This window comes from Eptesicus fuscus, chromosome 12 (assembly GCF_027574615.1).
Source record: "Eptesicus fuscus isolate TK198812 chromosome 12, DD_ASM_mEF_20220401, whole genome shotgun sequence".
Classification (NCBI taxonomy): domain Eukaryota; kingdom Metazoa; phylum Chordata; class Mammalia; order Chiroptera; family Vespertilionidae; genus Eptesicus; species Eptesicus fuscus.
In genome coordinates this window covers 61,690,670-61,705,524 of record NC_072484.1, presented here as the reverse complement: position 1 = coordinate 61,705,524, position 14,855 = coordinate 61,690,670, and the positions used below count along the sequence as shown (strand labels likewise).

The window sequence follows — 14,855 nt, the reverse complement described above, 5'->3', positions numbered from 1 at the left end:
TCCAATCTTCCCCATGCCAAATCTCATTTTGAAATACCCACCTTATCCCAGACGGTGTTGCTCAGTGGTTGACCATCCTCTTATGAACCCGGAGGTCAAGGTTTGATTCCTGGTCAGGGCCCATGCTAGGGTTGCGGGCTCGATCCCCAGTGTGGGCATGCACGAAGCACCTGATCAATGATTCTCTGTCATCATTAATGTTTCTATCTCTCTCTCCCTCTTCCTGCCTCTCTAAAATCAATAAAAATATATTTTTAAAAATCTGTCAAAAATCACATTGGAGTTTTCTAGGGAACAATAGATCATAACTTTCAAATATTTGCTGAATGTAATTGATTTGAAATTAATATTTCTGCCTCAAAAAGTATTGAACACCCATGGAATATTATATGTAAATCCCCACTATTAAATCAACTGGCTCATACTTGGAGAAAAATAAACTTCAAAAACATCATTTAGAAGGTCAGACCCCAAAACTGTCTTACCCTGTTTATATCGTTTGCATCCTTCCGAGTATTTACTTAATAAGTGTTTCGTACATTGATTCATATTCCATATGTCATCTTTAGCGAAATGTGTTATCATAAGATAATTTGTCATTTGAATAAAGTACAGGGTATTATTTAGTTTTAAGGCCATATAGTTACAGACTAAGAAAATTAGATAGGATTAAAGTGAAGTGAGATGTATTTAAAAGGAATTTGATAAGTGCACAGACTTACTAGTATTATCAGGTTGGATTTTTTCATGGGAATTGCTAAGTAGGGATAAGGGTGATTCTGACCATATTTAGTGTAACTCTTGATCTGATGCAGTGGTGCCAAATGTGACCCGTGCAGTGGATATGCTTGTCTGCATAGCAGTTCTTCCTTCCTCCCACTCCCATGTAAGCCTTCTTAGCTCATATGGTTTGATGGCACTGACCCTGCTCCAGGGTGCAAAGTGACCCAGGCCTGATCAATCAGAGCACCCCATCTCTCCCAGATACACAGGTTCAGGCATGCGACCCAGTCAATCAGAGTCTTTCCAAGGACTCCCCCCTCCACCCCACCCCAAGGACTTTTGATGGAGTTAAAAGGAACAGGCTCACTTTTATCTGTGATCATGAACTGTGAAGCAATCGAAGATAAAATCAAGATGGGCAGCAACGTTGAAAAGTAAAAATTATCAGTGTCCTGATGAAGTTGGTTGAACCCCCCACATCTGCCTGAAGCAGTTTGTCCCCTTAGAATTTCCAGTTTCAAGGTTCGATACACTTGGTATTTTTGCTGGAACAGGTTTGAGTTGGGTTTCTGTAACTTGCCACCAAAAAACAAACATATCACCTACCCCATGACATTCACAATCACTTAGACAATTCATCTCCAAACAGAAAAACTCCTACTGATTTAGTCGGTAGGGTTGTTTGTAATATAAAGCCTGGAAGGCCCAGAATGCTCATTTGAAACACAGAACCTCAGGTTAAGTTCAGCATTCAAAGACTCTGCCAGAACATGCTTGACCTTGGGCCATTATATTCACTCTCCTTTGCTTCTGACCTCCCAGACATTGTTTTTCCTAGCAGTTTATAAGCAGTTGGAGTCTTGAAAGTATTCCATTTATTTTTTTTCTTTTCATTATATAAGTGAGCAGAAAAAAATAAGAGTGAAAGAAAAATGTCTATGTATAGAATTAGCCAACCAACACTTTATGATTTTTATCCAATTTTTTTCATAACTAAATGCTTTACTGAGCCTCTCCCATGTATTTTGGGGACATTTTAATGAGTCACAGATTTTTCTCCATCACCATTTATCCCCCCCAAACCCTCCACCACCTTCCCCACTCCACTCCCCACAATCACCACACTGTTGTCCATGTCCATAAGTTCTCTTTTTTAAAATTTTTTGCTCAATCCCTTTACCCATCCCCAACAGATGTCTGCCTGCTCTCTATCTATGAGTCTGTTTAATTTTGCTTGTTAGTTCAGTTTGTTCATTAAATTCCACATATGAGTGAAATCATATGGTATTTGTCTTTGACTGGATAATTTCACTTAGCATAATATTCTCCAGGTCCACCCTTGGTGTTGCAAAGGGTGACATTTTCTTTTTCACAGCTGTGTAGTATTCCATTGTGTAAATGTATCATAGCTGTTTTATCTGCTCATCTACTGCTCAAATAGGGATTATTCTTTTTTAACATTTTTACTTTTAATTCTCTCTCTCCCCCACTCCCTCCACTTTCCCCAGAAAATTTGGAAAACCTAATCATTCTTTTCCTCATTCCTCACTCCCACCACATTGACTGATAGAAGGAAGGCCCTCCATCTAATAAATGAAGTTCAGAAATCCACACCATTAAAAGGCATATAATCAAGACCCTCACACCTTTGCTTCAGGATAATTCAGTAGACTGTAACCCTTCCTAAATTAACTAGACAAGGAGTCCATTAGACTGTAGTGACCCTAGTACCCTGGTGGCCTACATAAACAAACTAAAACCTAAGCCTACAATGCCTCAAGATAAAAAAAATCAAAACCTAAGGATAACCAAACACAAACAGCCAACTAGGCTGTAAGCCCTGGTCAGTCAAATAATTTCCTTGCTATCTTTCCACACCTTCTCCATATAAATCTTTCCCCTAGCTCCTGCTGTTAAAGTCCCCCAGTCTGTAATAGTTTGTCGTGGCAGCCCTAGCAGAGTTACACAAAAGCTAAAGTTCATCAAGTTCTCTGCACCTTTGTTACAATGCTATAATCCAGAAGGGTCTGTGGCAGTCTTACCACTCATCAGTAGCACTATTTCCCTACATTCTTGCTGGCTGTACTATCAAAGTCTGGTTGACTTTTGTTTATATTTTCTTATCTATCAGTAAAAATGCCTTATGTTTATTATCAATTTGATTTCACTCTTTTTCTATTGTGGTAGTCTATTTTTTCTTACTGATTTACAGGAGTACTTTCTTATAAATAAATACATTGAGCCCTAGCCGGTTTGGCTCAGTCAATAGAGTGTCTACCCGGGGACTGAAGGGTCCTGGGTTCAATTCCAGTCAGGGGCACGTGTCCGGGTTGCGGGCTCGATCTCCAGTAGGGGCGTGCAGGAGGCAGCCAATTAATGATTCTCTCTCATCATTGATGTTTCTCTCTCTCTCTCTACCTCTTCCTTCTTCTCTGAAATCAATAAAAATGTATTTAAAATAAATAAATAAATAAATAAATACATTGAATCTCAAGTCATTCATTTGCAAATTTTTTTCAATTTTTTGTTTCCTGCTAACTTTGTTTATATTTTGGCATGAGAAAGCTTAAATTTTTTATATGTTCAAATCTATTTCTTTAATTGCATTTCTATTTATAAAAATTTTTTAATTCATGAATCAGATAAATGTTTAACTAAATCTTCAATTTTTAAAAATTATTCCATATTTTATTTTTTATTCTTTAATCCAACTTTTACTTATTTTAGTGTCTGGTATAGAAACAGGATGTAAATTGGTTTTTCTCCCAAATGTCCAAATTTTGTTGTGCAAGTTTTTAAAAATAATCCATTCATATTCCATCAAATTCAAATGTTTTCCTTTTTCATATATTACTACCTACATACCAAATTTTGATTCTTGGTTACTATTATGTTTCATTGCTGTCTTTTTCCTTCATCGATACCATTATCGGTGTCACTACAATTACCATACTAATAATACATTTTTTCTAGCTGATAGGGTAAATTGCTCTTCATTACTTCTCAATTAAGACTTTTTCGTACCTACTCTTGGCTATGATTTTTAGTGAATTTTAAGTAGTTTGTCAGTTTCTCCCAGTGATCTCATTGAGATGTGGGTTTGTAATTACAGTATATCTACTAAATTAAGCAAAAAAAAAATCAACATCTTTCAATTTTTTTTCTTCAAAGGGGGAAATGAACCGTATTGCACTTATTCAGAGCTTCTTGTTGTATACCTCTCAGAATTTTTACATTTAATCTTAATAATCCTTACTGTTCTTAGGACTGCTGTTAGGTAATTTATTTTAATTATATTTTCATTTTATGTTCACTATTGTGAATGAGACCTTTTCCCATAATGACTCCCAATTATTTGTTATTGAGTCCAAATGAAACCATTGATTTTGGGCTATTACTCTTAATTCTGTCACTTTGTTGAGTTCTGTTATCAATTCAAACAGTTTTCCATTAATTCTTATTAAGGCTCTCGTTAGATTATCATCATTCACAACCAATATGACTATCTGGAATCTTCCTTTTCATTAGAAATCTTATTTCTCCTTCATGTTAAATATTACAAGTGATAACAATTCCTTGGATCATTTAAGTGCATAATTTTCTTTTAATGAGCAAAATAGAATGTCCATATTCAAGCTTTCTGCCAGAGAATGTAACTTTGACCTGGTTACTGTTTGACTGTTATCCCAAGAGTCAAGAAAAATGGTGTTTATGATGAATATTTGAAGGACATCAATTGATTCTCTGGTAGTTTAGGTTTTATCCCTGGATCAAGCTAGATCATCAGAGAGCCACACGGTTTCCTCCGCATTTTCTTGACCCAACAGAATTCCCTTTGCGAAGTTGTGCTTTGCCTTCTTCCTTTGACTTACAGCAGGAATAGTATAAAATCACCTGAAAATCTATTACAATTATTTTAAAGGATTCTTTAGGTCATTGTCCATGTCATCACTTAGTAACCTAAATATAAAGAAAAACCTATGATAGAAATTTCTTCAATACTACCGTCCCAGAAAAAACAACAGTTGATGTAATTCATTCATGTTACGTTTTAATTGTCCTAAGTAGCATGATGAAATCTCATCCCATCCCCCTCTGTCCTTCCTGGGACGTGAATCATCCTTTGTCCAGCATCCCTACACTTTGCATGCTCCCCGTGCAGTTGTCACTGAGCAGCTGCTTGGTTATCAGATCGACTATTGAGGTGTCACAGCGCTTGTGTTCAAGTAACCTTTATTTTGCTTACTAATGGCCCCAGATCACAAGAGTAGGGATGCTAGCAATCAGATATGTCAAAGAGAAGCCCTTAAGTGAAAAGGTATGTATGTATAGAAAAAACATGATATATATAGGGTTCAGCACTATCTATGGTTTTAGGCATCCACCGGAGGTTTTGGAACATAGCTGCTGTGGAAAAGATGACAGACCAAGCCATCTTTTATGGCCCAGACCTGGGCCTTTGTGTTCTGAGATATCTGGGAACAGGTATCAGAAACCTAGTTACCAAGGAGAAAAAAACAGGAACTTTGACACCAGGGAGCTGATGTCACAATGGCACCAAGGATCACACTAACTTAAACCTGAATAATAAAGCTCTTGGCCTGAGAGACCAGAGTTCTGAGCTCTGTCTCAGACTTTGCGAGTGCCAATTAGTAAAAAAGAGGCCTGGACTTGAAATCTGGAAGCATGGCCTTGGTGTCAGCTCTGCCACCAATGAATCGGGACTGGCAAGCTCATGGAACTTCCCGGGGCTCCATAGCACTCCCCTCACAAGAAAAAGGTTAGATATGGTATGTGAATCTTTCAGATTCTTTATTTACAAAATATCTTATCAGAAATCCCAAAGATATGTGAACTTGAGAAGTTTCTACTCATCTTTAAATTAGTACTTCTAGAGAATTGTCTAAATTTCCAATGTCTCTGCTAACAGGAAATGAGATGAATTTTTAAGGGTGAGCGGGAAAAAAAAAAATCAAGATCAAAAAGTAGGGGACAGCTGGACTTCCAATCTCCACCAAAGGAAATTCTAATATCACAGTTTTCTATTAAGAAAAATATGGTCACACTACGCTTTAGTGCTCTGACTAGTTGTTGACAGGAGTAGAATTAACATTTACAATTTATAATTGTCATTTGGATATACACTTTTGTTATACCTCTTTTTTTGTAAATAAAAAAATCATAAGCTATGAACAGTTGACTCTCTGTAATGCTTTCAGAATGCACTACTTTAATTCTGCAATGATTGTTCCAAGGTCTTCCTTAAGGGCACCACAAAGCTCACTCACCTTTTCTTCTCTTTTATAAAACTGAAAGGTTGGGACATAAATGATCCCACGGTCTTTCACCAGCTCCTCACAGTCATCAACATCTACTTGCAGGAACACTACATCCTCGTGCTTCACAGACAGGGAACAGAAAAGGGGTTTGATGGTCCTGCAAGGCATACACCACATGGCTGAGAAGACCACGGCCACCAGCCTCTCCCCTGCCTCCTTGAGCGCCAACTCAAAATCCTCTTTGCTCAGGATCATTTTCACCATGTCGACCTTCAAAAGCTCCACCGTTTCTTCTGCCGCGATGTCACCTTCTGCAGGCTGGATGGCTTCTTCTGAGGACTTGCGGGTGTCACCCTCCTTGAACTGGATGACTTTCTTCTCTGAGGACTTGGGGGTGTCACCCTCCTTGAGCTGGGTGGTTTCTTCTGAGGACTTGGGGGTGTCACCCTCCTTAAGCTGGATGGTTTCTTCTGAGGACTTGGAGGTGTCACCCTCCTTGAGCTGGATGGCTTTCTTCTCTGAGGACTTGGGGGTGTCACCCTCCTTGAGCTGGATGGCTTTCTTCTCTGAGGACTTGGGGGTGTCACCCTCCTTGAGCTGGATGGCTTTCTTCTCTGAGGACTTGGGGGTGTCACCCTCCTTGAGCTGGATGGCTTTTTCTGAGGACTTGGGGGTGTCACCCTCCTTGAGCTGGATGGCTTTTTCTGAGGACTTGGGGGTGTTGTCCTCCTCGGGCTGGATGGTTTCTTCTGGAGATTTGGAGGTGTCACCCCGCTTGGGTGAAATGTTCTTTTCTGATAGCTTGCGAATGTTGCCCTGCTTTGGCTGAACGGTTTCTTCTGGAGATTTGGAGGTGTCACCCGGCTTGAATGAAATGGATTTTGCTGATAGCTTGCGAGTGTTGCCCTGCTTTTGCTGAATGGTTTCTTCTGGAGATTTGGAGGTGACACCCAGCTTGAATGAAATGTTCTTTTCTGATAGCATGGGAGTGTTGCCCTGCTTTGGCTGGATGGTTTCTTCTGGAGATTTGGAGGTGACACCCGGCTTGAATGAAATGTTCTTTTCTGATAGCATGGGAGTGTTGCCCTGCTTTGGCTGAATGGTTTCTTCTGGAGATTTGGAGGTGTCACCCGGCTTGGGTGAAATGTTTTTTTCTGACAACTTGAGGATGTTGTCCTTCTTGGGTAGGATGGATTTTTTTGAGAAACTGGGGTTGTCACTCTGCTTGGATGGGATGGTTTTTGCTGAGGAACTAGGGGTGTTACCCTCTTTAGGAAGGGTGCTTTTTCCTGGGGATATACGAGTATCATTGTGTTTAGGGGGGCTAGTTTTAGTTGGAAAATTGAAGATGTCACTCTGCTGAGGCGGGATGGTTTTTTCTGAGGAATTAGCAGGGTTACCCTCTTTGGCAAGGATGGTTTTCCCGGAGGAATTAAAGATGTTGCCCTCTTTAGGCAGGATCGTTTTGCCTGGGGAACTGGTTGTATTGCCCTGCTTGGGCTGCATGATTTTTGTTGAGGAACTGGGAGTGTCACCTTCCTTGGACTGCATGGTTTTTGCTGAGGAGCTGGTATCTCCACCCTGCTCAGGAAGAAACGTGTCCTCGGGTTGTGGAACTTGGGAGTTCTCTGCCGGCATGTGCTGTATGCTGCTGACATCGTGGGCAAAGGCTTTCTGGGTGAGTGCTGGATCCAAGAACTCTGGGGCCAGAGGAGTCACATAGCTGGGCAGAACCTGTAATAGTGGAATCTCTGAACAAAACAGCAGGTAAAATAAAATGCAAAAAAAAAAAAAAAAAACCAACAAATTTTGATCATATACTCCAAAGAAGACCTGTGTCATCTTTAGAACTCACAAACATAGTCTTAGAATAATGTATTAATTGGAATAATCACATTCAACAAAAGGCCAAGCATCATGTGATTACATGTATCCTTTATGTAGGTTTTTTTTTTAGATTACAATTTTCTCAGCTTAGTCTTACACTACTGCATACTCCCAAAGCACATAGGTCCCTTAAGGCAATACCCTCCCTCCCTCTTACCATTAGGATCACCTTCATGTGTTTCTGGTTGTTTGTCAGGTCTCATGTTCAGTTCTTCTGGGGATCCAGCTTCATCACTTTCCATTCCTACTTCATAAATGTCTCATAGTGAAAACAAGGCTGTGCCCTCCAACTTTTCCAACCTATTCAATATAACATCTTATAATGAGTAACAACTTATATTTGTGTAGTTACAGATGGTTTTCCATCTCTGTACTGGAGAGTTTCATGACAGCCTCAGTTATGGTGGTTGCACTGTGCATGAGGCTGTGCCTGGGGCCTGATATACGTTCATAAGCATTATTTTCTATAACACAACAAACCACTGAGGTAAGTACCATTGTGATCCCTCACTTTGCAAATGAGAAAACTGAGCCTGAGAGAAGTTGCATAACTCACTCAAGGTCACAAAGCTAGTATGTGGGGCAGGTTCCGAGGCCTCGCTCTCAATACGACACTGTGTTGTACTGTTTGCCAAATGCCCTGTCCAGGATGGGTAACTTGAAACCAACTTTCCTACAATCTCCCTCTAGGATTCTCCAGCTCCAGTTTTCCCTTTATGACTCACCCACTGTAACCATCTCCTCCTAACCACGTCACCTCCTCTGCCAACCCCTGCCTGACTGTCAGAAGTCCTGCTGGAGCTATTTGGATGGGAGTGGATTGTGACACAGAAGGCATTCCCTAATTTAGAGGAAGAAATAAAAACCTCAGCCCTTCCATCCTGGTAGGTGGGGAACCAAGAGAACAGATACATGCGTCCTGGCCTCCTCTCTCCAGGTGGAAACCTTAGCACAGATGCAGGTTAGATGTGTTCGGAGGACAGCTGAAAGCAGAGCAGTATTGGCCTCATTCTCCAGCTGGAAGGCCATGAATGGCTCACATCCACATGGACTCCCCATCAACACAGTAGTGTGGGCCATTGGCAGAGGGTGTGACCCGGCGTGCACATGCCAGGGATCCGGAAGTCATGCACACTCCGCAGTGGGGCTGTGAGGGTTCTGAGAAAGCCAGAGAACCAGCAGAGGCTTCAAAGAGGAACAAAGAAGCCATAGTGTAGGGGGTTTTGCAACCAGAAGCAAGGACTAGAGGCACAAGCTCTACCAGTAGGTAACCACACAGTGCCCCAACCCCTAGATGTAATCAGGGGTCCTCTGTGGTCCTCAGACTAGGGACCAGACCAGCAGAGGCAGAGGGTCCAGCAATAACCAGTCCACATAGGAGGAATTGGAAAGTCCAAATTGCTACCAAAATGAGAAAGTATTCTCTGAGTTGAAATACCACAAATAGATTTAATTTCATGTCCCTGCTCCTCACCATCCCTCTTCAAATCCCTTTGAGATAAGGCTCCTGGGAAAGAGAAGATCCGCTCAAGAAAAATTTTAAAGTCACATTATATCTGTACATCTTAGCAATGAGTGAGGAAGTGAGGAACTGTGATCCCGTTACATTTATACTTGGAGATGTGAGTTGTGTTTTAGGTTCAGCAGAGCTGTTCCAATTATTCCTGCTCTTCATTCTGCAATTCAGATGGATTCTAAGCAACTTGAAATATTGATGCCTCTGAATAATCTTCATCAACTTGTCATGAAATGTTTTGTTTTTTTCTTTCAACACAAGCTTGCCCCCAAATTGCTCATGAGCAATATGGTTATATTAGTCCTGGTTCTGTCAAGAAAACAAATAACCAGCTATTTGTATAAAATAGCTAGAAAGACTGCTTTCAGGCAAGGTGTCCAGAGCTGATTCCTAGTTGCAAAACAGGCCTCCCAAGGGGGCTGCAGCCTTCATGATATCAGGACGGTAAGGAATCATAAGTCACTGCTAGAACTGTTGACTTCAGGAACTTTCTGCTATAGCTTCAATCCAGAAATGAGTCAGTCACCCCACAACTCCCTCTCAGCTCAGAGCTAGAGGTCAATGCTGGAGTTCTGCTTCAGCGTCCCTCACCAGTCCCCATCACAGGGGCCCTGCAGAAAGGGACAAAGCTGCAAGATAATGGTCTCCTTCTCGTGCAGGTCCATCTATTGGTAGAATTTAATTTACATCCAGAACCTCGGCTGCAAAGGAGTCAAGGAAATGTGGCATTTAGTTTCCCAGCCTCTGCAGTGCAGGGAAGCACACTAGCAGCTGGAATAAACACTGTGTGGAAATTCATTTCCACCACATACAATGACTACAGGATGGTCTTTTTTTTTTAATTTATCATACTGGCATAATTTTTTTACTTACATATTCATAATAGAAAAACTAGAAAACACAGATAAGTGGAAAAAAATAAAAATTATTCAGAGCACTAATGTTCAGGTACCATTATTAATATTGTGAAGTATAACTTTATTTGCTAAAGTGATCAGAAAACAATTGGCTGTGTAAGTCATTGCACAGGCCTGGATTCAGTTTCTCTTGGGTTTTACCTGGTTCACGCACAATATCCCACTTTCCTTTAGGTCATCCCTCCAATCCAAAAGACGTTATTGTGGGCTCACATGAAATAAATGAAGCCATTGATCCATTTAAATATCTACCAGAGGATTATTTTTTACCTAGTTTCTCAGTGTTATAATAACAAACACTGGAAAAACTCCTAAAACATTCTAGGTGCTTTGAATGTCAAGGCAGATTGGTAAATTGCTTACTATTCCTTCTATTTTCCCAGTTTTCAAGAATAGACATTTTCATAGAATGCTATGAAAAACAGTATGTGATTCCTAAAAAAAATTAAAAATAGAACTACCATATAAGCTAGCGTGTCCACTTTTGGGTATTTATTTTTTTAAATAAAAACAATAATTAGAAAATGTATTACAGCATTATCTACAATAGCCAAGATATGGAAAACGCCTAGGTGTCCATTGTTAGATGAATGGATGAATTGCCATAAAACTTTTCCAAACTATCCATACCAAGTACAAAATCAGAATATTGAAAAACAAATGTTTAAACCCAAAAAAGAGTGAAATGTTACATAACCACCTGGCCCCCTCCTGTCAGCACCACACATTTAGTGGAACGATGTCACCAGGCATAAACTTTTCCTCCCCAGTCCAGTACAAGTTTCTTGAGAGCAAGGGGCATTGCATTGGCATCTCAGTCTTTAGCTTGGCGTGCAACACACAGACACTCAAGAAAAACTCACTGTAAGACTGAAGTGCCATGTTGGTTTCTCTTTTTTTGAAAAATGTGTTTTTATTGATTTTAGAGAGAAGAGGGGAGAGGGAAAGAGATACAGAAATATCTGCGAGAGAGAAACATCGACTGGCTGCCTCCTGCATTCCCTCCCCGCCACCCCCCACCAGAGATCAAGCCCACAACCTGGGCAGGTACCCTGACTGTGAATCAAACTGGAGACCTCTTGGTGTATGGGACGACGTCTAATCTCTTGAGCCACACCGGATAGGCAGTGAGTTTCTCTGTTTTCCGGACCCTCCACAGTAATACCTAGTTAACTTCCTGGTCCTCTGATACAATACTGAGAGTAGAGAATAGAAATGACAATTTATTCTAGATTCACTGTGTTTAGTGCAAAAAACAAAAAAGTACTATCTTTAAAAAACATTATTTGACTTTAACTTATAGACTAACCTGCTATCCCAAACTCTACAGTCATTAGAAGAAGGGCTGTTATTCCCCCGCCAAGGACCAGGGAAAATTCCCAGGAGTGTTTCCCAGCCCCCAGAAGCTGGGTGCACTGCCAGGCAGAGAAGAGCAGATGGAGATGCCCTTCCTAGTGGGGAGAGAGCAACCACAGGCGAAGGTGTCAGGAGCCGCGGCCACAGCCGCTGGCAGGCAGGGACAGAGGCTGGGCTCAGAGGAGAGGGATATTTTACCACAGGCTACAGCGGTGGGATTGTATTTAATTTGCAATAAGTTGTCACAGAAAGTATTAAGAAATCGGTATGCTGTGATCTGTATGTTAGCAGATCCACTGATAGCGTATCCAATGATAGATTTGAGGACCAAACACAGAATTCAAAGAGAGCTGTTCAGAAACAATCACACTAGTTAAGAGAAAACATAGTCAACTAGGACAGTGGAAAGAGGGTTAGGAAGTTCAAGAAATTCCAGAAATAGAATGACATCATCTGATAGATGCTTGAGAGGAGCTGAAACTGACGCTCCCATGTGAGGCCCGAGCCACTGAGCGGATGCAATGCACAAAGTGCGCAGTGACAAGGTGGCGCAGGGTCTGTGTGCCTGGAGGGGCACTGCTACCTGAAGCAGGATGCCCGCTGAACACATCCAGCAGGCGGCTGGGAGCAAGGTCTGATACCTGAAAAGAAGTCAGGCCAGACCAAGTTTTGGAAGCCAGAGGCAATCGATGAAATAATAAAATTAGATGAGATCATAAGGAAGGGGGCATACAATGAGCGGGATCAGGAGCATGAATCTGCAGGGAGTAGCTACATTTACGCAGATAAGAAGTCCAAAGGCACAGTGAAGAAGGTGAGGGGAACCATGGCCCAAAACCAGGAAAGGGGTGTCAGGAAGAGAGGGCAACAGCCTCACATGTCCACAGGGAAGTGGGGAGAGAGAGGTGAGCAGTGGTGCAATTAGGTAAGTCACCGATAATTTTTGAAAGAGCACAATGAAGGATAGTGGCCAAATTCCAGGGAGGAGGGAATAGAAGATCAAAGAAGTAGGAGATCAAGATTATCTTTTCAAAATGTCATTAGTGTGAAGGAAAAAAGAGGGCAGCTGGATGGGGAAAAGGAGATGGATGGCAGTTGATCAAAATTTGTGCGTAAATGTAAGTTGGTGAGTCGCGGAAAACAGTGCAAGGGGAATTTTAAGATGGAAGGAGTAAAAGGAAAGGAGACAATAGGTACACACATCTAGGGAGAATTCGAGGTGAAGGCGAGCAGAGGAAACTGGCCACTCTCAGGTCATGCAGGCCCAACCAGGGACACCACTTTTGGCACTGGGTACTCAGAAGCAAATTCAGGGCCTTAGGCCCTACAAAGTCAACCCTGCCAGACTCTGATGCAGAAGTCGTTTCAAAAAGCCAGTTAAGAACTTCAGTCAGGCCTGAACGATCGTGTCAGCATTGAGGACGGGGTTATGGGAAAGATAAATCAAGCTGCCTGAGGAGTGGGGTCCAGGAGAGTCACTCCAGCAGTTTGGGATCAGATAATAGTTCAGTGAAACCAGCAAATCTAGTTAATGGAGCGATTCAGCTCTTTCAGCCTGAGCTGGTTAACCCTTAGCTCCCCAGCCAACACTTCCTTCTGAGATGCAAGAGTGATAGCATGGGCATTGGCATAAGTGGAGTTGCCCTTCTTACTAACTACAAAATTGAGAAAGTCAGTTAAGTTCTCCATGCTCCTTCTATACAAATGACAACAGTTGTGCATCCTTCTCAGACTGTTTTGTGGATAAAATGAGATGCAATTGGAAAGTATGTAGCTCACAGGAAGTATTCAATGAACAAGAATTCCCCTTTCTTCATTCCTTTATATTTATAGTACTTATAACGAGAGGAAAGAAAGGAGAAAATGGAAGCACTGAGAACAGTGCTGGCATATTGCAAATGTTCAATAAATGCTAATTATCATCATGATGATTATGCAGCCATTAAAAAAAAAAAAGTACATCTGTAGATGCTGATACATATGGAAAGAGCTCCAAATTATATTGATTGAAAAAAGCCAGAAAAGAGGGTGTTGCCAGAGGTGGTTGGTGTGGGACTGGGGGATAGAATGAGTGAAGGGGATCAAAAGGGACATACTTTCAGTTATAAAATATGTATAGAGCTGCTTAAGTCCTGGGAATCTAATGTACAGCATGATGACTATAGTTAATAATGCTGTATTATATATTTGAAAGTTGCTAAGTAAATTTTACAAGTTCTCACCACAAGAAAACAAAGCGTAACTATGTGAGGTAACGGATGTTAACTAAACTTATTGTGATGATCATTTTGCAATACGTATAAATATCTAATCATTATCTCGTACACCTGAAATTTATGTCAATTATACCTCAATACATGAAAAAATTTTAATTAAAAAGGAGAAAATAATTGTAGTTAACATTTTTTTTTTAATGTATTGATTTTAGAGACAGAGGAAGAGAGGAAAAACATCGATTTGTTCCACCCATTCATGCATGCATTGGTTGATTCCTGTATGTGCCCTGACTGGGGGTGGAACCCGAAACCTTGGTGTATGGGGAGGACATGCTAACCAACTGAGCTACCGGGGCAGGGCGTAGCTAACGTTTTAATTTGATCTTTCTTACTAGTCCATGGCCTTGGGCAATTTACTTAACCCCCTATGCCTCTGTTTTCTCATCTGTAGAAAGGAGATAATAATATCTGCCTCATACAGGGGGTGTGTGAAAACAAAAGAGGTAATATGATGTAAAACACCTACGACAGTACCTGGCAAGTCTCTATATTCATGTTAGCTATTATTGTTTAAGAGCATTTGCTCCTTCCAGGAGGAGAAGTGTTCTCTGCACAGTGAAACCCCTGCGGCTAATGTTAACCAGTCGTGTAAACAGTGCCCCTGTGGTTGCCTGGAGCTCCCCAATGGGAAGGCCTCTTCCCCCGCCTCTTCTCATTCAATCCTCATGACACACCTGCAAGGCAGGGAGATATTCCGGGCCCACAATACCTACGTGACAATTCAGGGGCAGATGTTTTCAGAATTAAGAATTTTGTTTGGATTTTATTAAAGTAATACAGTGCATCTATTACAGAACATCCAGCAGAGTCACCCCTGGTGGGATAAATAATGGCTATAAAGAACATCACATCAGTTCAGATCTGGTTTTACTGCCAAATGACTTTGTATGAAACTTAGAAA

The 14,855-nt window shown here is 41.1% G+C and overlaps 1 protein-coding gene and 1 long non-coding RNA gene across 4 annotated transcripts in view; one reads left to right on the top strand and one right to left on the bottom strand.

Annotated features, from left to right (window-relative positions):
* The first annotated feature begins 5,473 nt into the window (after positions 1–5,473).
* LOC129150849 (uncharacterized) overlaps positions 5,474–14,855 on the top strand; it is a 49,990-nt gene continuing 40,608 nt past the window's right edge. For both annotated transcript variants that reach the window (XR_008557598.1, XR_008557597.1), the window contains exon 1: positions 5,474–5,513. This is a non-coding gene — a long non-coding RNA (uncharacterized LOC129150849). The remainder of the gene's footprint in view (positions 5,514–14,855) is intronic.
* Positions 5,931–8,392, bottom strand: TXNDC2 (thioredoxin domain containing 2). 2 transcript variants are annotated; one of them, XM_054723707.1, is made up of 3 exons: positions 8,047–8,392; positions 7,078–7,753; positions 5,931–6,897 (listed from the first exon to the last, which is right to left on the bottom strand). In XM_054723707.1, exons 1-3 carry the CDS (start codon positions 8,129–8,131, stop codon positions 5,949–5,951), a joined length of 1,710 nt encoding a protein of 569 aa, XP_054579682.1. In that variant the 5' UTR covers positions 8,132–8,392; the 3' UTR covers positions 5,931–5,948. The 2 variants fall into 2 exon arrangements, 1 of the variants encoding a protein (XP_054579682.1); XR_008557595.1 differs by lacking the exon at positions 5,931–6,897 and having other exon boundaries at positions 7,653–7,725; positions 8,047–8,105.

Bases quoted from the DNA above. Each gene is read 5' to 3' on its own strand.
- TXNDC2 (XM_054723707.1), bottom strand. From the start codon at position 8,131: ATGGAAAGTGATGAAGCTGGATCCCCAGAAGAACTGAACATGAGACCT. The intron at 7,754-8,046 runs GTAAGAGGGAGG...TGTTTTGTTCAG, and splicing joins ACATGAAGGTGATCCTAATG to AGATTCCACTATTACAGGTT. The intron at 6,898-7,077 runs CATGCTATCAGA...GGGCAACACTCG, and splicing joins CCAAAGCAGGGCAACACTCC to CAAGCTATCAGCAAAATCCA.